We start from the raw sequence: 27,950 nt of genomic DNA, 5'->3' as shown, positions 1-27,950 counted from the left end.
ATCTCTTGAGTTAACGTATATACGTCTATATATATGTGTCTGTGTACGAGAGAGAAAGAAAATGAAAAGATGAGACGACGAAATGCGACGCATCTTGTCCAGTGCGTTAAGCTTAATTACCTCGTAATTACTTCCATATCCACCGAAACTTGCGACCCTCTTTCACGTGGGTCAACCGGTAGTGAGAATTACGATCTTCCTTTCGATCTTTAACGTGCAATAAGTTTCTTAGCAAAGTACAACCCATGGGCATATAGCTTCCAGGTAATTTGGTAAAAAGTAAGAAAGAAAGAGAGAGAGAGAGAAGAAAGAAGATGAAAGGGGATGAAGTTTTTGAAAGAAATTCTTGAAAAATATGGTAATTTGGGTCGGTCGAAAATTCAACACTTGAGAGTTCGGGTCTTCTCGAAGGTGGCTACTTTTTTGCTACATGTATACATTCAAGCCAGTTTAAGAGTCCTGCGCAACTTAAGTACCGTAGGACAAAAAGCGTGGAAAGGCCAAGGGTATATATACATACTTATACCCACGTGATACATATATATATATATATATACTCATATGTATTCTGAACCTTTAGAGGACCTAACCCAGGGTCAAGCTGTCGTTTGAAAGAAGGATAAATTTCATCGCTTTACACACGATATCCTCGAGAACATGCATCTCTCGACACGACGCGTTGTCTCTCGGGTGATGGTTGTCCTGGTAATCGGAGTATCTAACGACATTATCATTCTTCCAGTCCTCTTTCTCTATCGACGGACCGAAAACAAGATGGAGGCTTTACGAGAATAATAGAAGAGTCGTCATTACGACGATGAGCTCAGCGTCGATCAGCGATTTGGATATCGACAACGGTTAACACGACGACGTCCAACTATTAGACGGCATCGGCTAAAAGCGTAGTGCTTGCTACGAGAACTACTCTCTTCGACGTCGATTTATCGTGACGCGTAGACTTGCTTGCAAAAAGAAGAAAGACGAGGAAGAAGAAGAAGAAGAAGAAGAGGAAGAAGATGAAAGAGAGAAAGAGAGTGAGCGAATGAGTGAGAGAGTCTTCGTTCGTTTGATCGAATGCCGCAATGATTGCCTCGACTGATATCTGCTCCCGCATCTCTGGCTAATGATTATTAGCTGTAAGTTCTCCTTTACCATTCCAACTTCTTTCTCTTTCTATTCATCTCTCTCTCTCTTTCTCTCTCTCCCTCTCTCCCTCTCTCCCCCACCTGTGACCAACACAATTCTACAACTCATATCCGTATATATCCAAGCGATGTAACGCGCATCTCTCTCGCAGATCGCATTTGAGTCGAGCAACATCTTTTCTCTTCTCTTCTTCTTCTTTCCTTCCTTCCTTCCTTCCTTCCTTCCTTCCTTTCGTTCTTCCTTTCTTCGTTTCTTTCTCTCTCTCTCTCTCTCTCTCTGTCTCTCTTTCTTTCTTATCCTCCTTCTCCTTGTAGTATCGAATCATCCTGGTAGGTAGGATAAGGCTACGCAGATATACACCTTGCATCGGTATCGTCGGCTTCATCGGACCCGAGGGATCGTGACTTTCGATTCGTGGTGTAAATCGAGCGATGTAATAAACTCTGATTGCGAAATATATCGCGTTGCCCGCTTGGAATGCACGATACGACGACGATATTTCAAGGAACGTGAGTATAATATCCGTGGATTTCTTTCTCTTTCTCTTTCTCCTTTTCCTTTTCCTTTTCCTCTCTTTTTCTGTTGTTTCTTACCTTCTTCTTTAGAATTTTCGTCGAGATTTATGTAGCGTTTTCGTGCGTATCGTCGTCCCCTTGGTAGTTTCTTCTTCTTTTTTTTTTCGTAGATTAGAATCTCTATTTAAGAAATTTTATCGCGGTCCTAGGCGAAGAGATTTATTCGTCACGATAACGAACGATACTTTCGTTAACGTTAATTGCGTTTTTCTATGTGTGAGATCGTTTTATTGTCCAACGATCGACCTCCCGAGGACGTTAATTGTTCATGGGAAATTCCCCATCCGTTAGCGATCTTGGTAATAAGATAGACCGATCAAAAGATACATTGCAGTAGGCAGGAAGGATAGTTGTTGTAATCTAAGCGATTACATCTCTGTCCGTTTCGGTCAAGGAAGATACAAATCGCGTTGTCTTTATTTCCCGATCGATACGATCTGACGAAAGTAATTAAAACAAAGCATGGGGTTTGGTACGTCGGACGTAAGGACGTGAATTGTCGATCATTAATTATCATTATTTCGAGCGACGCACGTCGAGTCGGGCACGACGTTTCGTGATATTCATACGTCACAATTCCGCAGGACCTCGAATAATAATTAACGATCTTTCGGTCAAGCGGGCAAACACCATTAACAGCTCGCGTATTGGTTCTTTCTCGCATTAACATCAACCGGCATTAATAAGATCGTATAACTCGTCGAGTCAAAAAGGGAAGCCGACGTTTATTGGCAGATGAAATCAATGATGCCGACTAATTATTTTGTACATGTTCTCTTTGACCGTAGATAGAATCGTGCCGAAACGTTCATCGTTAAATTTTTATGTCCTCCCGAAAATTTCCTCTTCTTTCTCTTTTCTTCATTTTTCCTTCTTCTTTCTCTTTCTTTTTTTCGTAACGATAACGTAACGCGTCTTATTCTTTAATCGCGAAGCAAGGCGGAACGAAATTATGACACAAGGTGTAAAATAATGTTAACTTTATTTTGATCTCGTAAGAGCTTCGCCATCCTGGCAAATCTAAGGACGACGTGGACTGATCGACGGACGATCTTCGTATCTACGAATCTATCTATTATGTATATGTACATGCACGTATAGATATGTACAACTATGCTCGCGCGTGTGCGTGCATTGTACACGTCAACGTACGTACAGCCGAGGTTAAGATAATTAATAACTCGATATCCCAAGATCGACGTTGATTCTCTCTCGAAGCAACTGCTTCTCCGTGGCCTTTGATCGAACTCCGTTCGGTTCTCGCGATATTATCGTCATTATTGGATCCATCGATCGTGAGTATCATTGGACCTCCATTGGCGTCGACTTTTCCAGAAGCCGCAGTGATCACAGAGTAATGCACTCGTACTCTCGTACTTGTCGATGTTAAGTGACACGCGAGCCTTCGGGCGTCCTCCAAGTGAAAGTCTTGTATGATATCTTTTTTATAGGTCGTAGGTTCTTATGAGACATATATCTATATATCGGATGTAAAGTCGATTTGAAAGCGCCTAAGTATTATGATAGAAAAATAATTTAGCGTCGGCATAGGTAAAACATTCCAAAGTTTTGCGATATATCGGACACCATTAGTGGTAGCTCGGGTCGTTTTGATCTGGTGCTCGGGAATCGGTCGCACGCAATTAAAGCGCATATAGGAATTCTATCGACGGATTACTCTCGTATCTGGGGCAAGTGCAATCACCCTTCTCTCCCTCTCTCTCTCTCTCCCCCTCTATCCTTCTTTCCTCGTCGTCGTCGTTGACTTTAGCTTCGTTTCGCGAATGTAACGTTAGCCGATCGTTTCTACCGTTAGGAGCGCGGTAGTACTATCGTTTCAGCAGCCGAGTCTCGTACGTCATGGTGTCATTCACAAGCATCGTATCGTTGCAATGTCCTCTAGCTTCTTCACAATTTTTTCTTTCCATTTTTTGAGATCGCCGAAATATCACGGTTCCGTCGAAACATGACAATCGTAAAAATAAGACTTCCATTTTGTTACGCGGCACGTTTTGACGCCTATGCGTTCGTGCGATATAGGTACGTAGTTGGAGCGTTTCTTAACCACTTAAAGTACAAAGTAGATTTTCGAGGCAGACGGCTGGAGGAATGATTGATTTCTTATGGCGGATGATTTCAATGTGGATGGAAATTAATGATCGTGAATCGTACCTTCGATCGATCGATCGGTGTTTCGATTCTAGACTATGACCGTGCCGATTCGATCATCGATTCCGTTACATATCGTTGTTGAATAGTTTGCGGATCGTTTTTCCGGGTCCCTTTTTCTCTTTCTCTTCCTCTTTTCTTCTCCAAAGGCAATACCATCACGATTTAATACTGAGAATGGTATTCGACGAATCGATAGCTTCGAAATGTTCTACCGTGTTTGTTACGCCACTTGGAAGTGAGTACTGCGGAAGCAATTCGTGGTTGAGCCGATTCGCGCACGAGTTTCACAGATCCACTTCACTGGCGCCCCGACGCGGCGTTGTATTCCGTTGCGGTGGCTACCCAGCTTCATCGCGCATCGGATTATGATAATATTTTGCGTTCGTGCTTCTGTGAACTCAAAGCCAGTGGTTTATCCAGGAAAGTCAAATATTACGTTTGCGGATCGATAGGAATACGGTAGTCTTGCATCTCTCTGCATCGGTCGGTCGCTTGTTAACATCGCGAATCTAAATAAAAGATTTAACCGCGTGACACGATTATGTTTCACGTTTGACGATATTCGATAGATATAACTCGTTTGTTCAAATCCTTTCGGAGTATGTGTGTACGAAAAAAAAAGAGAATTAATGTTCGTTCAACTCGGTTAAAAAATCGTTTCTTTTTGTACCTTTTTTTTTTCTTTGTTGCAACAAGCACGATTGATTCGGTCTTTAAAAAAGGAATCGTCCGCTTTGTATCGTAACGAGCGACTCATCGAGAGCGATGATTCTTCAGCATTCACGAGCGCGTGCGGTTTACGTTCTGCTACCGAGGGTGGTTTACGTCTAAGGGCACCTCCGTCATTGTGTAACAGGATGTGGAAAAAGAGCCGTCTGTCGCGTATGGGAAGACGACAAGTGTTCTTCTCTCTATCCCTCTCGAATCGATCAAGCTCTACCCTTCGAACACGTTCCATCGTAAATTGGGCTATCTATGGAACCCTCCACTTGAGATTATCTCCTTCGTATCACGAGCCATCGAAAAAGAAAAAAGAAAAAAAGGAGAAGTCGTTACCGATCATCTCGGGAAACATAATTTACGTTCGCTTCATTAACTTCTAATTTCACGCGTATCCTCGCGATTCAGAGCAACCTTGAAAGGTTCCGCTCGAGCGAGCGGGGCTTTGAAATTCTAACGCTCTGCTTCGCCTCCCAGGTGATCATATCTCTTTGGAGAATTAAAAGAGTGTCGATAATTAAACTCGATCGTTGATTCGACGTGTATTGTTTGTAAACGATCGTTGCATCGTTAGCGGTTGATTTAACCGAAAATAATGACGACGAGGATGAGGACGAAAATGTTTCTTTATATGATTCCAAATCCTTTAGATTTATGCATGAATATTTACATAAATGACATAATCGTTATGGTAATGTATTATTTTTGACAGGATTTCCGTGTCCTCCGAAGGTTCCACTTGAAATGACCGGTGTGGTAGAGAGTTGATATATCGTCGAGGAAGCTGACACAACACAGCCCTTTTAAAAGGGAACGGCCTTCTGTTTTTGAGAACGTGTCCCACACAGAGAGATCGGCATCTACCTCTCCGGTTTATTCGAAGCGTGTTGGTTCTCGTCTTACGTTTAGCGCCGGGGGAGTAGAAAGTCTCGTGCTATAAGAGTAGTCCTCTTAGGAAGGAAGAAATAGACGAGAAGAAGAAGAAAAAAAGAAGAAGAAGAAGAAAGGAAAAGAAAGCAAAAGAAATATGGAAGGGGTTTCGGAAATAAGAAGAAGGAACCGACGCGAGACGACGACGAGGACGACGACGACGACGAGAAGAAGAAAAGAAGAACTTCGAGGAACAACGTAAGTGCTCGCGTTCTCGTATTACGAAGTGCTTGGCTTACCCTGCCTGCCGTCTAGATGATCCCACAACATCGTCCGTATAAAACACGTGTGCGAAATCACGCATTAGCGTGAGCAATATCGAAATTCGTGAAAGGGTGCGATATTCGGGCGCGTGGACCCACGCGCCCGCATTGGCGTAAACACTAACGAATATTTATATGGATTTAACGAATATATTCTCGCGACATTTGCTATTGATATACTAATATTTATAAAGTACGACGGAATACGGAATAGGATTTGGAATCGAGTTCGAGCAAATAGGCTGCATCGAACTCGGACGATATTATCGAAGGGACAAGGTTTATATCGAATACAGCTAGGATTTACTTACAGTTCGATGCCATTGACATAACTGAGGAACGAGGGAGATCAAGGGGGGTAGTGGAGGGGGAGGGTAGAAAAAAAAGGAGAGAATTAAAAGCCGAGCGCGGTATATCCATAGCGGCCCGTTTAAATCGCTCCCGGTTTATGCTGACAATGACACGGTGATTGCGACAGATGCGTGGGTCGTTTGTGTCCCTTTAAAAAAAAGGGGGGCCGGACGTTTTCGCACCCCCTTCGGCCAAGCTCCAAGCAGCTCGTTCCACGCCCTCCTTTTAACTCGGCTCGGGGTCCTTCCCTCCTGAAAAACGTACAGGTGCGTGCCACGAGCTTCCCATTGACACGCTTCTCTCTTTCTTCTCCCCTACTATTCTCTCTCTTTCTCTCTTCCGCTTTCATCGTCCAGATGCATCGTCGATGCAACACTCCCGCGGGCGCAAAACACGAGTGCAGCAAGGCGCTTGGCAAAAGGCAATGGCGCGCATCTGGCACGAGGGGGCGATCGGTAACCCGATCGAAGGCAAACCTGTGTGCTTCAACGTGTTGTTGTATACCACGAACCACACTATTTCTCTCTTTCTCTCTATCTCTATCTTTCTCTTTCTCTTTCTATCTTTGAAAGGAGGGAGGGCCCTGGTGTAGGAAACTGCGAAGAGAGGATGCTGTGCTGCCCTCGTAATATCTGGTGACTCCATCCGCGATCGTATCGAGAAAGAAAGAGAGAGAGAGAGAGAGAAAGAGAGAGACTCTCGGAACGAACAGCCAGCTCTCCAAGAGAGGAGAACGGAAGCCACGAGAGATAGCACGAGTATCGTGCGCGAGCACACCGGTTCAAAACACCAACGGATTGGATTTATCTTTCCCCTAGCTAGTCTTAAGATGCTCTACCTCGTTCCTAGTTTCTGTTAAACGTCCTATCTATTTAAATGGTAAATTCTGTTCGTGCGAGGAATTGATATTCTCTCATTTTCTTCCTATTTTCTTTTTTTTTTGTAAGTAATACCTATTGTTTTTTCTCGTTGGAAACGGATTATTCGGGAGAAATGATTTTATTATTTAAAAAGTTTTCTATGGATCCTTCGGATAATGCATCTATCTGCCAGAAAAAATTTGATAGAGGTATTATCTTTTCTTCTCTTTCTCTCTCTCTCTCTCTCTCAGGGGACATTGAAAGTGAAATCTTCGGATGAAAAGAAACAACACCTGGAAAGGAACATCGTTTGCTCGTTTTGATATCCGATGACTCCATCCACGATCGTATCGAAACTGGGTAGTAGTAGTTCTTCAGCTTGGCAAACAATGCTCGTGATACGGTCTCGCGATGCTGCCCAACAACGGTTCATATTTATCTTTGCGAACGAACGAGCGTGCGCACGTTCTCAGGAGGACGAAGGCGAAGAGTTCATTTTTCTTCCCGGTACTCGGGTTCCTTGTATATCGTGCATACATACGTAAGAAGTTACTTTCTCGTTCATTTATTTATCGCGTCTCGCTCGTCGACCTCGACGACGAGATCGAGGAAAAATTCGAGTCGACCTCGTCGTATCCTGATAACGTGTTACTGAATATCTTCTCTTTCATATATAGGTGACACCTGTGTCGAGCATCGACTGTGAGAGCAACAAGGACAGAAAGAAAGAGAGAGAGAGAGAGAGAGAGAGAGAGAGAGAGAGAGATGTACAAAACACGTTTCCTCTCGAAACGACTGCAAATAAACGCAGTGCGGTTACTTTGTGCTCGCGCGTACCTTGCAAGAAATCTCTACGTACGTATATACGTACGTATGTATGCGTATTTCCGTGTATCGAGTCCCTCCGTGTCGATACGCGTGCATGAGTTGCAACGAAGCAAGAATGCATACGCGCACACATAGGTATAGAGATGTGACTCGAGGCTCGCAAAAAGATAAATCGTATATCCGTGTGTAGAGACTCTACTCGGAGTATAGAGTCTAACACATAACGTGTATTTACCTCGCGTGTACTCGGTATAGTAGCTCGAGAAGAAAGTGGTAGGGATAACCCGATAATCGACATATCCAGAGTGGGGCCCTGTTGAACCTATTAAGGCCCAATAACTACGCGTAATAACTCCGTTCAATGGCGGCCGATGATTCGCGGCTAACAACGAGCGTTAGAGTATTTCAAGAATCGGAGAAGACGAGGAAGAAGAACGAGAATGAGAAGAAGGAAGAAACGAGGAAGAAGCGAGAGAACACGCGAAGAGAAGTCTCGTGTTCTTCTATTTCTCTCTTTCTCTTTTAATTTGCTATGTAATTGGGATTTCGATCGTGTTAGCGTCAGTTTTACGGGCGATTTTAATGGCGTGTAACGATACCGCTTATTCGTCGATAATGTTTCTCGTAAAAGCCGCGATCTTGCGAATGTGTGATTCTATGCGCTATAAAAAAAGTCAGGAAACGATCGAAGTCGGTCAAAGTTAGTGCTGACTTCTTTTCTCAGTCTGTAGAATTTCTTTTTCTTTTTTTCTCTCTGCTTCTTCTTTTCTTTTCCACGAATTTTGAGAACGTTTAACGGATCGGACATTGTACTAACGGTGCTGCTGACTTTTCTCATAATTGTCGGTTCGTTGAGTAGCGTGACTAAGAAGACCCTAAAGGGTGGTTTCCTGTCTCTCTCTCTCTCTCTCTCTCTCTCTCTCTCTCTTTCATTGTGTCTCCGAATTCCACAGAATTTCGATGTTACGGTGGTCGTGGCCGTCGATCTTTCGACTCGACTCGACTCGTCCCATCTCTGTCTCTCTTCCTCTCTTTTTTTCTTTAGATACTCCTTCGTTTCCTACCTAGAGGCTCGAGAATCTCGGACGGGCCACCCTGAAATTATTGCGGTGTCCCTCAATTAGGGAGCGTGACCGGTCTCCGGAGATCTTTTCACTCCCTTTCGACTCGAACAGCTTTGGTCGTTCGTCACTCGGTGACCTTTTTACCTTTCTCTCTTTTTCCTTAGCTTGCTTGCAATTGTTGAGACGATTATTGAAGGAATAAAATCAAAGGTGAGAAAGGTAAACGTAGACCACTCTCGTTCTCGATAATTATTCGTGTATCTGTGTATAATTTAATACTATCGTTTCGTCATAATTATTTTCATTACAACGACGTTTTGTGTGTACCTAACAATTAAAAATATGTACACCAAATTACATATATATATATATATATAATTATTTAATGCAGTATGTTATTAATGTCTTTTCGATTTCTTTTTTCTTTTAGTAAAGCTTCGTATTTACAAGAAGAGAAATATATATATATACATATACATATATATTCTATACGAAGATTCTCAGTTGGAAAGTGAAAATATACAAAGGGGTGCTGTAGGGGAATTAAGAGATAGACGCCTACGTTCGAACGAGCCTTCCTGTCTCCCAACTATATAGCACATTGTGTTCCACGTAGGATCCAACGCGGAAGCTGTACACTATACATACATATACATATATACATATATATGTATAGGGTGAGTCACTTTTTATAATATTAAAGTTAGTTACGAAGTTACCGCAAAATTTCACACGACTTAGCCACTATTTATGGATAGAAAGAAAAAGAGGGGAAGGGAGAGAAAGAAAGAGGGAGAAAGAGAAAAAGAGAGAGTGTACACTTATAAGCTATAACGAGGACATCTTTAACATCCTTATCCACCCTGATCCTGTACCGTTATTACTCTTCCTGCAAACGCGGAACATGTTTTGCTTTTCTTCTTTTCCAACGGAGTGAGAACGGACGAGTTCGTTCGGTCCGACGACAACGACTATACACCAGTTAATTCTCACACACTTGTTGGAGTATATATATATATATATCTATACGTATATGTACATAACTACAGCGAGTAAGTAGAGAGCTCGTTGGAACGACACCGATACTACGAGAAGAGAAAGAGGCGTATATAGGCGAGGTTTTGCTTTCCTATGGGAGGAGCTGGTTCTCACGTGTTAATTATCCTGCCCAGCCTTATCACGAGCACCAGCAGCCTTCGTTATCAGCTTCGCGATCGGCGAACCTCGCGACGTTATTCAGCTTTACTTCGCTGCTTCTTCTTAATCTTTTTTTCTTCGCTCCCTTCTTCTTCTTCTTCTTCGTATATTTCATCCCTCTTTCTCTCTCTCTCTTTCTCTCACTCATATACACACATAAATACACACACACGCTCACTTTCTCTCTCTTTCTCTCTCTTTCTCTCTCGTTCTCCACACGAACGACTCAACAATAAAGCCGTTGCTCTAAAGTAGACGCTTCGGCATCGCCAGAAGTTCCCTCCTTTTTAATTCTCTCCTGGTTTACGCGATGTTACACTCGCAATCATATATCCTCCTAACTTACGTGTACGGTTTTAATATTTCCGTGTTACCGGTTCACCTATCGCCTCACTACCACTAACGATCTCGTCGCAGCACTGTGATCTCTCTTCTTGACGTTGTTCGCATCCTATATTATATCGCGTCCGCCTTTATAATTTCGGAATACGTAATGATTATTATTTTACATTGTTTTGCATCGCGCCTTCGATTAATATTTAATTGACCAATTATGTAAAACACTGAATAATTTTCATTAATTTTTACGATCATTTTTACGTTTTATAATTGTTCGCGATTTCACACGTGGGTCGCACGACTTTCTTCGTGTCGTTTTTTCTCATTTCTTTTTCTCGCGTTGGCTTTTTTCTTTTATTGTTTTTTCTTCCTGTTTTTTTTTTTTTTTTTTTTTTTAATCATTACCTTGAATGCTTTAGGCATTGATGTCTCTATTTCTATTTCGGATTCGTCCGTCGTATCGTCCTAGCTCGATCGAACAACCTCGCACGAGTCCGTTAATTCTGAAAACGTAGATACGTAGGTAGGTAGGTAGGTAGGTAGGTAGGTAGAGAAGGATTTATGAAAGAAGTGAAGGAACGATGTAAATCGGCGGACTACGGTGGTGCTCAATTAAGCCGCAATTTATTAGGCAATTACGACGTACGGGCCGACAGGCTAAGTCCACGGAATGCCCTCTTACATCTCTTGGCTTCGAGGAAACAGCAGGAGCATTCGTGTTTTAGAATCAGAATCGCGAACATCGTTAGAGAGAGAGAGAGAGAGAGAAAAAGGAAAACCATCAAAGAAAATGGAAACATCTCTTCGAACGGAGAAAAAAACTTAGCTAAAAGAAGAAACAAATTTTTGTGATTCGTTTGAAAAACGATGATGCAGAAACAAGGAAAAAAATGAAAAAAAGAACGAGAAAAGAGAATAAAACGGATTCATAGACGAACGATGAGTAATCATAAAAATATCGTTTCCGGTCGTATGGATTATTATTATCGAAATATTCGTGGTCCGCAAACGATCGACGATAATTCCGATTGGTTTAACGATTCCGATCGCCGGTTAGACGAGGATGTTCGCGAGTTATCTTCTCGGAACACCGTGTAATATTATGATCTACGTTCGACATTTGTGTGAGTAGTTAAATAGATATATACCAAGAGTACATACGTGGTCGTAACGTAGTCCTAATACGAGTTAATTGGATACCGAGTTAATCATAGTTCCTGCCTCGAAGCATTCCGTTGGTTTGGTCCGCCCAATTATCGCATCGGCTCGGAGAGCGCGCGTATTAATTAAGTTATTTTTAACACTTTGCCGACGTCTCGTCGCCGCGTCGTGTTCTAACGTCGCGTTGCCTTGGTTCGAGAGAGTAACTCTTAAATTTACTATTAAAACGGCCCAAGTCTCGAGCTACGAAAGTAAGGACGACGCGACGAGGTCAATGAGTTCGTTCGTGATATGAAAAGTACTCGACAACGTTGACTTTCGATCCTAACGATAATCGTGCCGCTTATACTCGTTTCCTCTCTCAGCAAGTAGCTGAATAATAATATTGCATTCGATACGCGTACGTATATAATTGGAGTAAAATACGATATCGTAAAGCACGTGTGAATAGATCGGATCGATCGATCGATGGATCGTATTAATAATTATCGGTATAATCGATATGATCCGGATGATCTGGAAGATCGAACGAAAGTTCTACTAATATGAATCAATAAAATGAAGAAATCAATGAAAACGATCGATAGAGTCATGCCGAAGTCATCGATCGTTCGTCATCCATCGTTTCTTCGATCGTAAAAGGAAGAAAGATGATCGGTGATTTCACCGTTCGCTCGTTTGCAACGAAAGTGCCTTTCTCGAGTTATCGTAAGCGACACCAACGTGTTTCGCGGTAGATGCTGCCATAATCTCCTTCTCTCTTTTTCTTTTCGTTTTCCTTTCGTTTTTACATGCGATACACGAGCGAATTTCTTAGAAATCGAGGATAAGTAATAGACCTTGACGGGTTAAGCCCTTGACGCTTCAACTACGGACAAACGTTTTCCCGCTCGTAAGAATATTAAATTTAAAAGATCCGATCGCAAGTGGGTTAATAATTTTGGTGTATCTCGTCGAATATCCTGTCTCCGTCGCGATCGTATTCGATAGCGATCGACCTCGCGTTTCACTCGTGCTCTTCTTCGAAAGTTCACCGACTCGATGTTCCATCGATGTTTTTGCGGTAGCTGGCTAACCGCAAAGATAGTAAAGAAGAAGGAGCATCGATATAACAACACCGGCTTGGGAACAACGTTCGGTTTGTCGATTAGTTACACCTTCGGCCTCGGTTTGCTCGCTACCATCGATATTTTTCGAAACGGTATTTTCGTTGTTCTCGGTAATGGCAAAAGTTAATTGGCTTCGACTTTTTACTGGAAGTCAACTCGGGTTTCCTATTAAATCGCATAACTCTATCGATTTCGCTTATCGCAGCATAACTCTATCGATCTATAAAGATATCCATTACCCTTGTCTCCGTTAAAAATGTATTTTTTGCTGGTTCCTTTGGTTATTGAAAACCTTATTTAAAAATTAGTACTATCATGCCGAATCAATCGAGCGTTGATTTCACAGTGCGACAACACGCTCTTTCCTCGCACGATAAGTGCTTTTAAGGATAGTTTGACATCGACGAGTCTCCCGTGATCGTCCTCTTCCTGTTTGAAATGATACCTTTCACGAGTCTCTCGCCCGAGGCAACTGACATTTCGTGAATGAAATGACCACTTTTCGACGTTTAACGAGCCCACTTCAAGGAGAACTCTTTGCTTAATTTCGTTCCGTTTGAATTGACTTTCGGCAAATGGACACGCGGTGCTCGTACGAAGAATCCTTTCTATCTCTAAGAATAATTTATTTATTCCTTACCTCATATCCGTATATATGTATACCTACATATCTGTCCTAGGTCTTTAACATATTCGGAAGAAATGTCATTATTATAGTTTTTGTCACACCTACGATATATCTATATATGTATTTAATATGTATATATTGAATTTTCTTTTCTCTTCTCTCTCTCTCTCTCTCTCTCTCTCTTTAGCGAACGACGACATTAAAATTCAACATTTTAAAAGCAAAACATTATTATCGAGGATTAAGATAAAGTCGAGATTAAATTAACGACGACCCGTTGAGTCGGGTGTACTTTGTAATCTCCAATTATTAGCTTTAAACATCGACGGAGACGCATCGTATTGGATTTTTCATTTTACGTCGGTTACGGACAGTCGGTACTACTTCATTGAACGACGTAGGATAGTAAATAGGTGGAAGACGAAAAGAGAGGGTAAATATGGCGGCCGCTTCTGACAACGTCGGATAGGTAGGTAGAGAAAAGGGGAAAAGAGGGATTTAGTCGATGCCTCGATCCAAGATCGAAAAAAGGAAAAGGAAGAAGGAAAGGGGGGAGAGGAAAGATGGCCCTCTCGTTCTTTATGGTGTATTTGATTACGGGTGACGAGCCGCAGGTGAATGAGAATCGTAGTGGGGCGATAATACGGCAGTTAGTATGCAGCAGGTACTGTTACTTAATGTTAATGCCGGACCCATTGATCCTTCTGTCGGGGTACAAGTAGAGACGAAAAACAGATTCCACTCTGGGTGAGGTTTCCTTCTCTCTTTCTCTTTATCTTCGTCTCTCTCTCTCTCTCTCTCTCTCTCTCTCTCTCTCTTTCCCTTTCTCTCTCTCTCTTTTTCTCAGATTGTACGCACTGGCACACGGGGTGGCGGCACCGTGAAGAAGCCGACTCTGGAATGCTACGAGCCGATCCGCCTGCAGTCAAGATCCAACCTGTCCGCCATGTATACCACCAGTGGAGAACGAAAGAGAGATAGAGAGAGTGAACGAAACGAGCAGGATGAAAAAGATGGGATGAGACAAAGAAGAGAAACGAAGAAAGAGAGATAAAAAGAGAAAGATAGAGATACAAAGAGAGAGAGAGAGAGAGAGAGAGAGAGAGAAACCGTTTTATCGCGCCACAGGACCCCACGTCTTCTCATCGCTTTCATCGAGCACCAGGGTGGAGGTGCGAGCGAAGAAATTTTATTGTCGCGGAAACGCCCATCGTTCATCGCTGTTGCATTATTTTTTTCTTCTTCTTTCTTCTTCTTCTCCTTCTTTCTTTCTTTTTTCTTCTCTTTCCGAGATAATGATAAAACTTCGAATTCAGAGAAATGTAACGAAGGCTTTTTCTTTTCGCGTGATAGATTCTTTTTCTTTTATTAATCGATGGATTAATTAGTAAACTCGTTGTCGAGGTTTTGAAGGAATTATCTACTTGGATTTAACGAAGGGAATGGTAGAGATCGATGAGTTCTGTTTTTAAGAGTTCGTTTGTGTTAAAAAAAAAAAGAAAGAAAAAGGAAAGAAGAAATCATGTTTGGTAATATCACGAGGGAAGAAATTTTTATGGGGCCTTGTTGTATATAGGGGGGGCTCTCATCTATGAAGAGAACGACCGACACGGTCCGACCGTGGCAAGTCGGAGAACGTATGGAATTTTTAGATTCGTTCGTCGTGGACTCGGCTCGTAAAAGCTTGCCTCCATCGCGCGCGTTAATTAAAAGCGATGAGAGAATATCACGTGGTCTCTTCTTCAAGCTGCGCGGACAACTGTCCGCGGTGTTCTATTCCGTTGGATATTTGTCGAAATCGAGAAAGAATCGAAAAGAACTTTTTTTTCGATCGTATATAAAAATTTTACGACGCATTTGCGCGTATTAAGTTTTTCCTTTTTTTGATTATTCATCGATATTATATCTATATTCGTAAGTGTTGCAATGAAAGATAACAAGATTTCATTTTAGTATGCCACATTATTAATATTATTAAATTCCTAATATTCTTTCTCGTTGAACCCGGACGCATAGAAACGATCTCATTGCTAAAAGTGATGATATTCGTCGATATATCTGTCTACTAATTTGTAAGAGAAAGAAGAAGAAAAAGACGAAGAAAATAAAAAGGAAAGAAAAATGGCAATTAGATGCGTTGAAGGTATTAGCGATCGATAGAAAAGCGCAAGCGCGGGAAGAGGTGGATGAAGAGCTTGGAAATAAGGAAGGTAAAGAAAAACTTGAGCCGATGAGAAAGAACGGATCGAAGAAGGAAGAAAAGAGGAGGAAAGAAGGAAGGAAGGAAGGAAGGAAGGAAGGAAGGAAGGAAGAAAGGAAGGAAGGAAGGAAGGAAGAAAAGGAAATAGGATGAGAATGAGAAGAAAGGATGAAAAAGAAACGAGATAGATGTGAGCGAAAGAAAGAAAGAGAGAGAAAGAGAAGAGAAGAGAGGGGCAAAGGAGAGAGAAAGAGAGAAAGAGAAAGAGTAAGGAGGGGAGCAGAGGGTGTAGGGGGGAAAGAAAAAGTCGAAGAAGGATGGACTACCGAAGAGTCTCGAAGGATGGAACTATGGAAGCAAAAACAGAAACCAGTCTCTCTGGCTCAAGGCTGCCTACCTACCCGTGGGCCCCTCTGGCTTCGTGGGTTCTGCCCTGCTCTGCCCTGTTGCACTCTACCTGGCCTTTCCTCCTGAACGCTTATATGAAATTCTCGGTAATACGTATCTATTTGAAGATACTCATGGAGAAATATTCGGGGATTAATTCATCGATCGTTCGATGAATCGATCAATGGATCGATCTCATTCAAGCGCATTTACGCATTGAAATAATATCGAAATTTTACATGATTACTTTAGATCGTATATAGAGGTGATTTTGTACATACGTACGTACGTGTGTCCGAGACTCGTCTCTGACAGGATACATGTGAAAATTGAAGATTACTCCATTAGAGAACGTTAATCGAGCAGAAATCGGTCGCAATTTGCAGGTGCGTTTATTGCTTGCTTAAACGTCAGCTACCTTACAAATTACTATATACGTTTACCTCGATCAAGATAAGTGAAAAGAATGACGGTAGAAAGAGAGAGAGAGAGAGAGAGAGAGAGAGAGAGAGAGAGAAAGATGGATGAGAAAGAGAAAGAGAGTGAGAGAGAGTAAACCTTCTCCGAGGAATTTAAATTCGACGACATTATTCCTTCGTCTACTCAGCGAAGCAACAGTGTTCTGAAGTCCACTTCCACTTTCGTTTACTTGTTTCCACTTTGTCTTCCTTCTCTTACCTACAACACATTCTCCTTCCATATTCTTCTTTTTCTTTTTTTCCTCCTCCTCCTCCTTCTTCTTCTTTTTCTTCTCTTTTTTTTCTTCTTATTTTACGACTTCGTTTCAAAGCGATCCTCTCCACCGTCCTACTTCGTAGCACCGTTCGTCTTCTTTCATCGGACAATCTCGAATCGTCAGAAGGTCTTCTTCCATGTCCCCCAGCACGTCGTTACCACGTTTCTTTCTCTCGTTTTCGTTTGCGGAAAGACCGATATCACAGAGTCGTTTCACGCAAATTCAAGGGGAACGCCTTCGGTAACCGTAGAGAGCCGAACTCGTTCGAAACTTTTAAGACCGTGACGCATCGTTCGACTGGTCTGTAAAAGAAGACGAAGTAGAAGAAGTAGAAGAAGAAGAAGAAGAAGAAGAAGAAGAAGAAGAAGAAGAAGAAGAGGAAGAAGAAGAAGGTGCATCGTGAGCACAGGTATCGTCGTCGTCGTCGTCGTCGTCCTCTTTGATCCTTAGACTTGGCGAAAGGATCGAGAACGAGTAGGCAGAGGCGTTCGATTTTTTTTCACGTAATTATACGTCGACCTCCTCTTCCCTTTTCTCCTCTCTTTCTCCTTCGTAGATACCGTAGATCCTTTCGCGATGACTATCTGAAATCATGGCCGATTGCTCGATAGCAATAGTAAATAAGCAAGTAGGGACTTTCTCGACGACTACGTTTACATTATTTCGAACAAATATTTGCGACACTCAAAATATTTGCGGTCTTGATTGAGTGCATATCAAAACTTTTTTTTTCTTTTCTTTTTTGTTCGTCTCTTCGTAGGAGAGGGCTTTTAACAGAGAGAGAAGAAAAAGACAGACGGGTTTTTTAATTAAGATTTATTATTTATCTATCAGACGATTTTTTCTTTTGACAAGGACAAAAAACAAAGTTTGTTTGGCAATTATTCTAAATCACTATATTTTTCTAATTGTGCTAACTTCTTATTATATTGTTTATGAAATCGATTACGATTATACTACAAGTATATTTCCATTGAAATATTTTTTACAGCTTCGCGAATTCGCACACGGAATCGTATACGTACTCTATTACGATCGCGAATGAAAGAATCTGGAAAACGCGAAGTATTTTTCACGGTTTTGTTTCCTCACGACGATTTCGAAATATCAACCACGATGCGTCGACTTTTCCGCGGAGAACTCGATGGGAAACAAAAGATATCGATCGACTTCCACGAGAATGGGTGGAAAGAATAGTCTCGTTATAAAATCTGAAATTTCTATTCTTCGAATTTTCGCTTATTTCTTTCGTTGGCAATGTTGAAAATTTATGTCAGCTAGAACGTAGAATCTTGAATTTCGGTGGGTATATGTATTTAAAGCGGAGGAGAAACAAAACAAAACAAAACAAAATTACTAAAAGAACAAACGAAGAGACAAGAAAAAAAAATTATGAAAAGGAAGACGATAGAACGAAGCGTTTCGAGTTGGCATGTCGCGATCGGCTTACAGTGAAGGCTTGAGTTAGTCGTTAGCACAGGGTGGTCTGGCGTTCGGAGACAGAGTTCGTAATCTCTGTTCCGGTTCGAGACGAACGGGATGAGTACGTATGTGTGTACGCGCGTACGTGTATATACATATATATATACATATGTAAGAAAAAGGAATAAAGAAAGAAAAAAAAAGAAAGAAAGAAAAAAGAAGGAAAGAAAGAAAGAAAGAAAGAAAGAAAGAAAAAGATCGAATGTAAACTCGTTGATCGATAACTCCGATATTTCTCGTCGTGATGTTGGAATTTCTTGCTTCCTACCTTCGTACATACATACATACATACATACATACATACTTGCGTTTGTAAAAATCCACTTTTATAAATTCAATGATATCGAATTTTTTTTCCGATTTACGTGAAAGACGAGCAGAAGAGTCGACTACTTCGTATCGTTTATCAAAGATCGACGATTACTTCATAATCGCGTGTCATTTTGAATCTCATTCCAATCCTATCTTTCTCATTAATAATCCAGTTTTGAACTCGATTTTCTATCGATTGCACACGTTTTTTTACATCGATTTTCATTGACTTATCCATTTATCTCCGTGATTCTCCCTCGAACGACAATAGCAATAACAACCACAATCGAGAAGACTCCTGAAGGCTCGAAGAGGAGAGAATGGCGGAGAGAGCAAGGGAGGAGGTCGGTCAGGCAGTCGCCGGTCGCGTTGTAATCGCGGAATAATTGAATCTGCGCTCGACTACTCGCCATTCCCATCTCTCTCTCTCTCTCTCTCTCTCTCCCTCTTTTTCTCTGTTCTCTTGTTTTCTCTCTTTCTAGCGCGTACAAACACGCAGCAAGCTGTACTACTCTCACAATTTTCCTCTCTTTCTTTCTACTTCTTCTCTTTTCTTTTTCTCATCCATTTCGATCCGACTCTCCCCGTTCTCTCTCTCTCTCTCTCTCTCTCTCTCTCTGTCTCTTTCTTACTCACTCGCTCACTCTCTCTCAATCGGCCCTTTATTTATAAGCGCCTGCAGCTACCGGCATAAATGCACCGGGGACTGCATTCATAAAACCCGCTCTCCAAGCTCGCTCCGGACTCTTTTCCTAGGCTAACCATCGCCGCCACCACTATATCGTAGCGTTCGTTCCTCTTAGCCTTCTCTTACGTCGTTCCTGTTGTTACTTCTGGTCGCTGCGGGCACTGCCACTACCGCTGCTTCTGGTACCAACCTCGGTGCCGTTCCTCTTGCTCTGCCAGTGCTCTTGCCGCTGCTCTTGTTGCAGCCACTGCTGCTGCTGCTGCTGCTGCTGCTGCTGCTGCTGCTGCTGCAACCGACGACCCCGTTTACATTAGCTCCGAGAGCTTCGCCGCAGGCCAAAATGCTACCACGCTTACTCGCACCGAAACGATCTCCTTTTTGCACTTCTCTCAGCTTCCTCTCTTGAATTTCTTTATTTTCCTTCGACGTAAACGACTTTCCTATTCTTTTTACAAAATTTATATACGCTACTTTTTAATCCGGTAAAAGAAAGATAAACTAATCTGATAAACCATCTTCGATCGTCAAGACCATTTCGTAGATTACGAATTTCCGACAAATTTGATGAAACTTCTTTATCAAGTAATACGTGATCGACGTTGGTTTCCATCGAAAATAATATAGATTCGTTTATTCATTCGTCGTTGTTCTCGTTGTTATTAGAATCGTATGGGTATATGTCTACGCTGAAATTATTTACACGCGTAGAATAGAAAGTTTCAATGGATAGCGCTGTTCGTTCGTTCGTTCGTTCGTTTGGTCGGTCGGTCGCTGCCGTCCCAGTTGTCCACTTTACTTTTCACATAGACGTGAAAGCGTTATGCAACGATTTTTTGAATGACCTTCGTACCACGGCATTCCTTCTGCCACAATAATTACGATCGACAATGAAAATTGTTTTTTCAACGATTGTAATAATTCTTTCTTTCTCATTCCCCTTTTTCTTTTTTTTTTTATTTTAAATCTCGAGCTCCGCTCGTGACATTACGAAACATCAGATCGTGATATCGGATTAGATTTAATCTCGCTTATTATCGAAGATCGAGAAGAGATATGCACAAAGTGCTCGATGATAAAGCAGGGTAACGTTTGTCGAGTTTAATCAAAGTCGAAAGGAAGATTGTCGTTTTAAATATCTAATGAATTGAGGGAGACTTATAGAAAGGGACAGAGTCAGAGACAAAGAGATTCAGACAGACAGACAGATAGAGAAAGAGAGAGAGAGAGAGAGAGAAATAGAGCGAGAACTAGAGAGAAAGAAAGAAAAAAAGAAAGAGAGAGAGGGAGAGAGAGAGAGAGAAAAAAGGGACGCGTAATGAATAATGAATTCTTAACGAGTTGTCTCGATTGATCAAAGAAGATGAGATAGTCAGTCGCATCGTGGTATCCTTAGACACTGATCACCTACTCAATTTTATTGGTACTAACAATGGCACATTGAAACCCTAAGAAACACCATTGTATCGGTCTCATTGTGTGGCGCAATAAAAGAGGATTGGTTGGCGAAGGGGTAGAAGGGAGTAAAACGGGGAGAGGGAGAGGGAGAGAAAGAGAGAGAGAGAGAGAAAAGCGACTGTTCGTAGGCTGATACGATAGGAGGTAGAGACTTTGAATGCATTCGAGTAGTAAGTTTAAAGCACAGCGCGTAAAGAGGATAGAATAGAGGTATCCTTGAATCTCTCAGAAGGCTATTTCCTGGCCTTGATGTCCATCGAACGTAAAGACTCTCCTTATAGGGAAGGGAATCTCGATCGACGCTAACGCATTTTTTCAAGGCGATGCACCCGTGCACGGCTTGCAATGGAGATACCGATTCCGAAAGTTGCATAATCTTATCTCGACGTCGTTATAACACCGGATCGCGCCTAGAATTTACCTGTTATTACAAACATTCTTAACAATCGTTTTCTTTTCTACGGAGTGTACGTGTCTCCAATAAAAAAAGATTCTGTATCGAGTAGAGATTATTTGTTTGGAGTTTGCGCAATAACGTAGACGATCATTTTTTTCTTTTCTTTTTTCTTTTTCTTTTTTTTTCGACGAAGCATCTTTACGACTATAAACCATCGTCCTCGAGTTTTCTCCAGCTCAAAGATTTTCCAGTTCGTCGATCGATCGATCGATCGATCGTTCGTTCGTTCGTTCGTTCGTTCGTTCGAACGTTAGCCTTGTGACTATTTCTCAGGCGTCCTATAATCCCGTCTACGAACACGACACTCTCTTTCAAAATCATGAATCCGCTATGCATATCCGCATAATTGTATATTTAATATTATTACCCATTAAATCGTAGAAATACTATTAACGATGTTAGAGCAAGTCTGTCCATTGAAAATGTATTTTAAAAGTATTCCCTAAGCAGATACCCGGCCGATAAGGATCGTCGAGTTTTCTTTATCTCCTTAAAGCCTTCAGGGATTCAAAGCTTTAAGAAGTCGAGTCGAGAAAGTCATCTCGCGATATATAATACCCTACCTGTTTTCTCTCTCTCTCTCTCTCTCTCTCTCTCTTTCTTTTTTTCGGTTTCTTTTTCTGTCTTTTTTTTATCGCACCACCGCGAAAGAAAATCTCACGGGGAGAAGAAACGAGAGGTGAGAGGGTAAGGGAAGGAATGAAGAAGGGAAGAGAAGGGAAGAACGAAGAGAGAAATACGAATAGAAGGAAAGAAGAACGCGAACATCTTCACACGCATCGGACTTCGATCTTCTCGCTTCTCTTTTACGAGTCGGCCTACTCGAAGAAGGAGAAGAAGAAGACGAAGAAGAAGAAGACGAGGAGAAGAAGAAGAAGAAGGTGGAGGAGGCAACAGCAGCTCGCTTGAATGGACCGTAAGACCCTCGAGGGTTTCTCTAGACGCTCCTTTTAGCCGCCTCTGATCCGTGACGAAATATTAATTGACACAAAAAGTAGTAGCCGGTCGGAGCGAGCCGTGCGGCACCTTACGAAACTGCTTTTAACTACGCGCCATTTGTATCGTCGTACCTCGTACTCTTTTCTCTCTTCTTTTCTCTTTCTCTCTTTGTCTTTATCTTTATCTTTTATATATATATATATATATCTTTCTTTCTTGTTCTCTGACTTTCTATACTTCGATCTTTCTTCGTAAAAGAAGAGAAAGAAGATAAGGAAGATGAGCAAACGTATATTAATTTGTCGTATTAGTCCTCTACTTACGCGCGGAAAGCGAACGGGCATTGTCATTAGAACCGGTGCCGTTATTAAATAATCATTTGTCGGGAGTTATAATTGATACTACTGCTCTAATACCTGCCGAAACCCCTTTTAACTTGGGATTGAGAGAGAAAAGAAAAGGAAATTTATTGGTGGAACGGCGATGAGAAAGGAAGACGAGAAGGAGGAAGAAGAAGAGGAAAGAATATCGAAGAGAAAATTGGCCGCCTTGCTTCGATCTCTCTCTCTAATTGTATCAATTTCTATCGATGACGTGGTACTGTTATTTAACGTTGCCCCTTTATTTCAAATTATCTTTTAAAAAGGTACAAGATATCTTTTCTTTTCTTTTTCTTTCTTTTCTTTTCTTTTCCTTTTCTTTTTTTCTTTCTTTCTTGGCGGATAAGTTTAACAAGATTTTTTCTTCGCGAGTTACCTACGCACCTGTTATTTTCAAGCAATTAATAAGAATGTCTTTACATACGTGTACGTATGTATATTTATTATATAATAAATGTACTTATAAATTTATTGCGAATATCTAAGCTTGGAAGAGAGAAGAGGAAAAAAATATTTGAAAAACGAAGGACTCGTTTATTAGCTTTCTATTCCTTAGCAATCTAATTGAGCCTCTCCGTAAGATTAGATATATCAATTACCTATTTACGAGTACGATCCTTGAATCTTATACTCACCGTGTAATCGGGAGTGATTCATATAACGCGTTTGAGTCTGATATTATCCATTAGCGCGGAGAAACTTCGATCGTCGGCATTAGATTTTCTGATCTATACTAAGACACTACCTTTAACGCATGGACGATCATTTATTACGAACGCGATTCATCGTACGGAAGGTTTTATAAATCGATGTCGTTTCTTTCAAATAAGCTTCTCTCTCTCTCTCTCTCTCTCTCTTTTATTTAATTTTTTATTTTTATTTTTTACTTTTATTTTTTATTCGCTATACCGACCGAATTACGAAGGAGGTCTTGGCAATAATCATAAAGAACGCAATAATGTTTTATAACAATTTCGATATTGACGATATTATCTTTTTTACTTTTGCTTCTATCCAACGAAGGCTATTCGATAAGAAATTTAATGGCACTTTGAAGAAAGAAAAAAAATATGCATACGTATCTATATATATATATATATATATATATATATATATATGTGCGTGGACATATACTTTTTTTCAATGGATATAACAAAGGCATGCGAGAGAAAAAATATATATTATATAAAAAAAGAAAGAAAGAAAAAAAAAAAAAGAATAATTTCTCGATCGATTAAAACACAACTATCCGGTCGAAGGAACAATTTCAACGATCAATCGTAATTTCTTCCGCCTTTTTTTCTTTCCTTCTTCTTTTTTCTAACATTTACACGTTCGCATCTATCGTCGTCAATGATAGACGCTGTTTTATTTATCCATAATTCTTCGAAGCATGGCGAATCGAAAGACTACGATCGTTTCTCCGTTCTTAATCCGTAGCCTTAATCCGGTTATTCGAACGCATTAGGGTTCCACCTTTTACCTTCTCATATCGTATCGGCCTCCTACGAGTGTCAAGGTGTGACAGGTGAAAGAACGAGGATCACGAGAAAGGCCTTAGACTTTCGCCGATGAACGTCGACTTATGGTGTTTTCGTTCGGCGAGCAAACTAGAAACGAATGAACGAACTAACGAATAGACGAGAAAAGACCTTAAGATATCTCCTCTAACGGGAAAAAAGGTTTCGAAGAGGTTCCGACGGTTTCGGGGACTGGTTTAAGGGACACGACCTAAATAAGTACTAGTCGTCGCTTATACACATATATCTATACGTGAATTACGTGAAACGGTGTGTAAAAAAAAAATCTTCGAGTATCCAAATAGGATATATGATATATCTATGGCGTACGATATATGTGTGTTAGTAACGTGAAAGTAGTTTCGTAGGGAATCCTTACACTCGGCAGGCTTCTCGAATACGAAATTATCGTCTGACAAGCTAATTTTAAGATACGATAACTTAACCGGATACTTACCAGCGACGATGAGCTGGAGAACGACAATGACGACGGATCGGTAAATCATGTTAGATAATTTGTCAGCGTTCGCCGACTCACGATTTCTAATCTCTCACCTCCCTCTTCCCTCGATCGACGTTGGCCCGACTTTGAGTCGTCGAGTGTACGATTATTTCGTTATTTCGGCGAATATCTCAAACTTATATATATCTAGAGACGAGAACAAATGGGACTGATTCTAAATTCGAATCGTTATGTATACATCAATTTGTAAGATTTTTAACTTGGAACAAATGAGTTAAATCTCGAAAATAGGGATTTAAGAAAATCGTTGAGGACATTTTTCTTAATTTCGTTTTAATTCGTTATAACGAAAGAGAGATAGAGAAATAGATAGATAGATGGATAGAGAGAGAGAGAGAGAGAGAGAGAGAGAGAGAGAGAGAGAGAGAGAGAGAGAGAAAGAGAGATAGATCGGTGAAGAAAAGGAAAGGAGATACGGACGATCTTTTGTGACACGGACAATGTATCACCATCCCACACGTACTTACTTACACACGATTCTCTTCTAAGCAATTACGCAAGAGCTCTTTTGCCATTTGCATTATAGAAACCTACCTATCGCCATGGCTGGCCTCTCTCTTTCTCTCTTTGCTAGTCGTTTATTGAAAATCGCGTCCAGAGAAGCAGGCAAAAGTCCGATTAGAATCTTGACATTGATCACAGATAACGCTTCGACATAGGTCTCTATCATCGATCATTAGTCTCGTGCTCTCTACGTCCACCTAGATAGAATTCTGTGTCGGTCTGAAGAAACATTCCGAGCAGTTAAAACCGGCATCGCCGGGATCTACAAGGTCTCTCTTCTTTTCTCTTCTCTTCTCTTCTCTTCTCTTCTCTCTTCGTCTCTCTTTCTCTCCCTGCCATTTCGTTTCACCTTCTGCCGTCGACGTTCTTTCTTTATCTCTTCCTCTTTCTCTCTTCTCTTCAAGAACGTAACAATATCGAGAAGGGATGAAAGGAAAGAACGATCCTTTGTCCCGCGAACATGATCCATTTACTTGGAAAAGAGAAAAAATAAAAAAAAAGCAACAAATTTTTCAGTGGATATGGGTACCTTAAGAGTCTTCGTTGATGGCGATTGCGTAAAGATCGAAATAAATACTGTTTAAAAGCGTGAGTGCGAATTAGTAAGGTAGGTACGTAGGTAGACAGACAGACAGATATATAGATAGATAGATAGATAGATAGATAGATAGGTAGCTAGATACACAAGTAGGTAGGTAGGTAGGTAGGTAGGTAGGTACCTATAATATTAGCGAGAAATTAATTATGATTCACTGTCGATTGTGATGATTAACCGGAAGATATTCCGGTTTGTCGTATCGTAGCAATTACTCGTTCGATTCTGTCCTGCATTCGTTCGAAAGGAATCTCTCATCGCTCATCGAACAACGATCCAGATGCACCTCACGTGGCAACGTTTTGCCCGGGTACCACCGTAAGACTTCGATGAGCAGCGATTCATTCAATGGCAGAATCCGGGAGGAGAATCCTAAGGAAGGAAAGAAAGAGAAAGAGAAAGAGAAAGAGAAAGAAAGAGAGAGATTGATAAAGAGGAAGAAGAAAAAGAGATGGGAGTGGAAAACGACGATGGTTGGTCCTGACGACCAACAACGTCGTCGAGCCATGCAAACGTGTCCATACAACATCAGCAGCCAACGTCCATGAAACGTCCATGGACAATGTGACGTTTCCCTCTCCTTTCTTTTCTCCTCCTTTTCCTTCTCTTTCTCCTCCTTCTTCTTCTCCTTCTCCTCCTTCTTCTCCTTCTCCTCTTCTTCTTCTTTTTCTTCTTCCTCTTTCTCTTTCTTCTCTTTTTCCTTCTTCTATTTCTTCTTCCTTTCTCTTTTTTATTTATTATCGTTATTATTAACCCTTGACCCCGAGAGACATGCCTGCCGCAAAGAGTACGTTACGTCTGGAAAGACGTAAACCCCGATAGACGATTCCCCTCTTCTTATTCTCTCCCGTTTTCTTCCTTTCTTTATTTCACCGAACCGCTAGGATTATGGTCGAAACGTCATTTCAGAATGTTCCCCACAAAGTTAGAATTCTTTAGAAACGTCTCAATTGGCCGATAGTTTTCTCTTACGACGACGAAATGAATTTGGATAATTTTTCATTCGAGGGAAAAAAAAAGAAAAGAAAAGAAAGAAGGGAAGGAAGAAAGAAAGAAAGAGAGAAAGAAAAGAAGTAGAAGTAAATTGTTGTCCTTGAATAGTTTCTCGATCTCACATTATAGATATATTTATATACGATATCTTGAGAATATACGAAAGAGATGAGAAAAACGATAATGCATCGATCGGCTAAATACGAATCTTTTTTATCCAACTATAGTTTCTTTTATAGACGAGGATATGTCTGCCATAATCTTTTGTTTATCTTTATCTTGCCGTCGATCGTTTCGAATAACGTTGGAAATTTTTATATATCTATATATATATATACATATTTACCTGTTTACGTATTTGCAACGATAACCTCTAGCAGGGATAGAGAAAAGTCGATGGAGAAGTGCAACATCTCGGCACGCGGGAGGCACTTTCGAAAGATCATACGTGGAAATTAACTACAGCAGCTTGAGTGCTCGTGGTTCAGACAGACGGACAGGGAGAGAGAAAGAGATAGGGATATAAGAGAGAAGGAGAGAGAGAGAGAGAGAGAGAGAGAGAGAGAGAGAAAGGGAGGCTAAAAGGGAGGAGAAAATGAGAGGAACGGAGAGGACAGGAGCCGGTTGGCAAGAAATTCCTGCAATTTAATGGGATTCTTTGATTGGTACTTGATGCCAGTCGCCATCGGTCCGAACCGTAATGCCACTCACGTATCTCAGAGGCATTCGTAAGAATCGCGCGGTTTTCTGTCTTCCGATGGATTTAGGCGTCAGCCATGGTGGGCATCGGGCGGATTTGGATTTATAAACGATTCTTGACTGATTTTAATTTTATTTCTATTTTTTTCCTCTCTTCTCTTTCTCTATCTATCTCTATCTCTTTCCGTCTGTCTATTACCAATCGAAAGAGAATAATTCAGAAACAGAGAATCTATTAATATTACTGAATTAATATTTTCGACATCCGTATCTCTCTCTCTTTCTGTCTCTCTGTTTCAATCCGGTCCTGGAAAGAAGTTTTCAGACTAATTAGAAGAACCGTCTATTCGACTAATGACGATTTATTAAACGTAAGTGGGACGTAAACGTCGTTGGATTGGAAGACTCATCGGCGCGTAACATGGATTTAACGAGCGCGTCGCTTAATAACAATTCATACATGTTAGGTGGTAAGGTATATATCGGGAGATAATCAAATCGCGTGTCGGCGCCTATGCCCGGAGGGATATACGGCCGATTGCCTTTTAGTTGGGTATGAACGCGCCCGTCTCTACCTATACCTATATCTCGACGCTTCCGCGTGTGAAAATCAACCGGAGTGGTGGCATTACGTGCGCGTTACGCCAATCCACGTTCTTTATTCCATCGACAAGCAGAAATTCGTACGTTCCGGTAAAATATCTTTGCTCCATCGATTTCTCCCTCCTGTTCGCTAC

At 41.2% G+C, this 27,950-nt stretch overlaps 1 protein-coding gene across 17 annotated transcripts in view; it reads left to right on the top strand.

Moving 5' to 3' along the window:
* LOC127071368 (protein jagged-2) overlaps positions 1-27,950 on the top strand; it is a 107,833-nt gene that overhangs the window by 26,400 nt on the left and 53,483 nt on the right. For 15 of the 17 annotated variants that reach the window (XM_051010587.1, XM_051010588.1, XM_051010575.1 and 12 more), the window contains 2 exons: positions 5,326-5,741; positions 9,340-9,586. In XM_051010587.1, the coding sequence (XP_050866544.1) occupies positions 9,578-9,586 (9 nt within the window). In that variant the 5' untranslated portion in view covers positions 5,326-5,741; positions 9,340-9,577. Of the gene's footprint in view, positions 1-742; positions 1,137-1,460; positions 1,656-5,325; positions 5,742-9,339; positions 9,587-27,950 lie in introns of all 17 variants that reach the window. The other 2 variants (XM_051010574.1, XM_051010578.1) reach the window with 2 other exon arrangements.

The sequence above is a fragment of the Vespula vulgaris genome, chromosome 21, assembly GCF_905475345.1.
Source record: "Vespula vulgaris chromosome 21, iyVesVulg1.1, whole genome shotgun sequence".
Classification (NCBI taxonomy): Eukaryota; Metazoa; Arthropoda; class Insecta; order Hymenoptera; family Vespidae; genus Vespula; species Vespula vulgaris.
The sequence above is the reverse complement of the archived record's forward strand: the minus strand, read 5'-3'. Positions and strand labels throughout refer to the sequence as shown.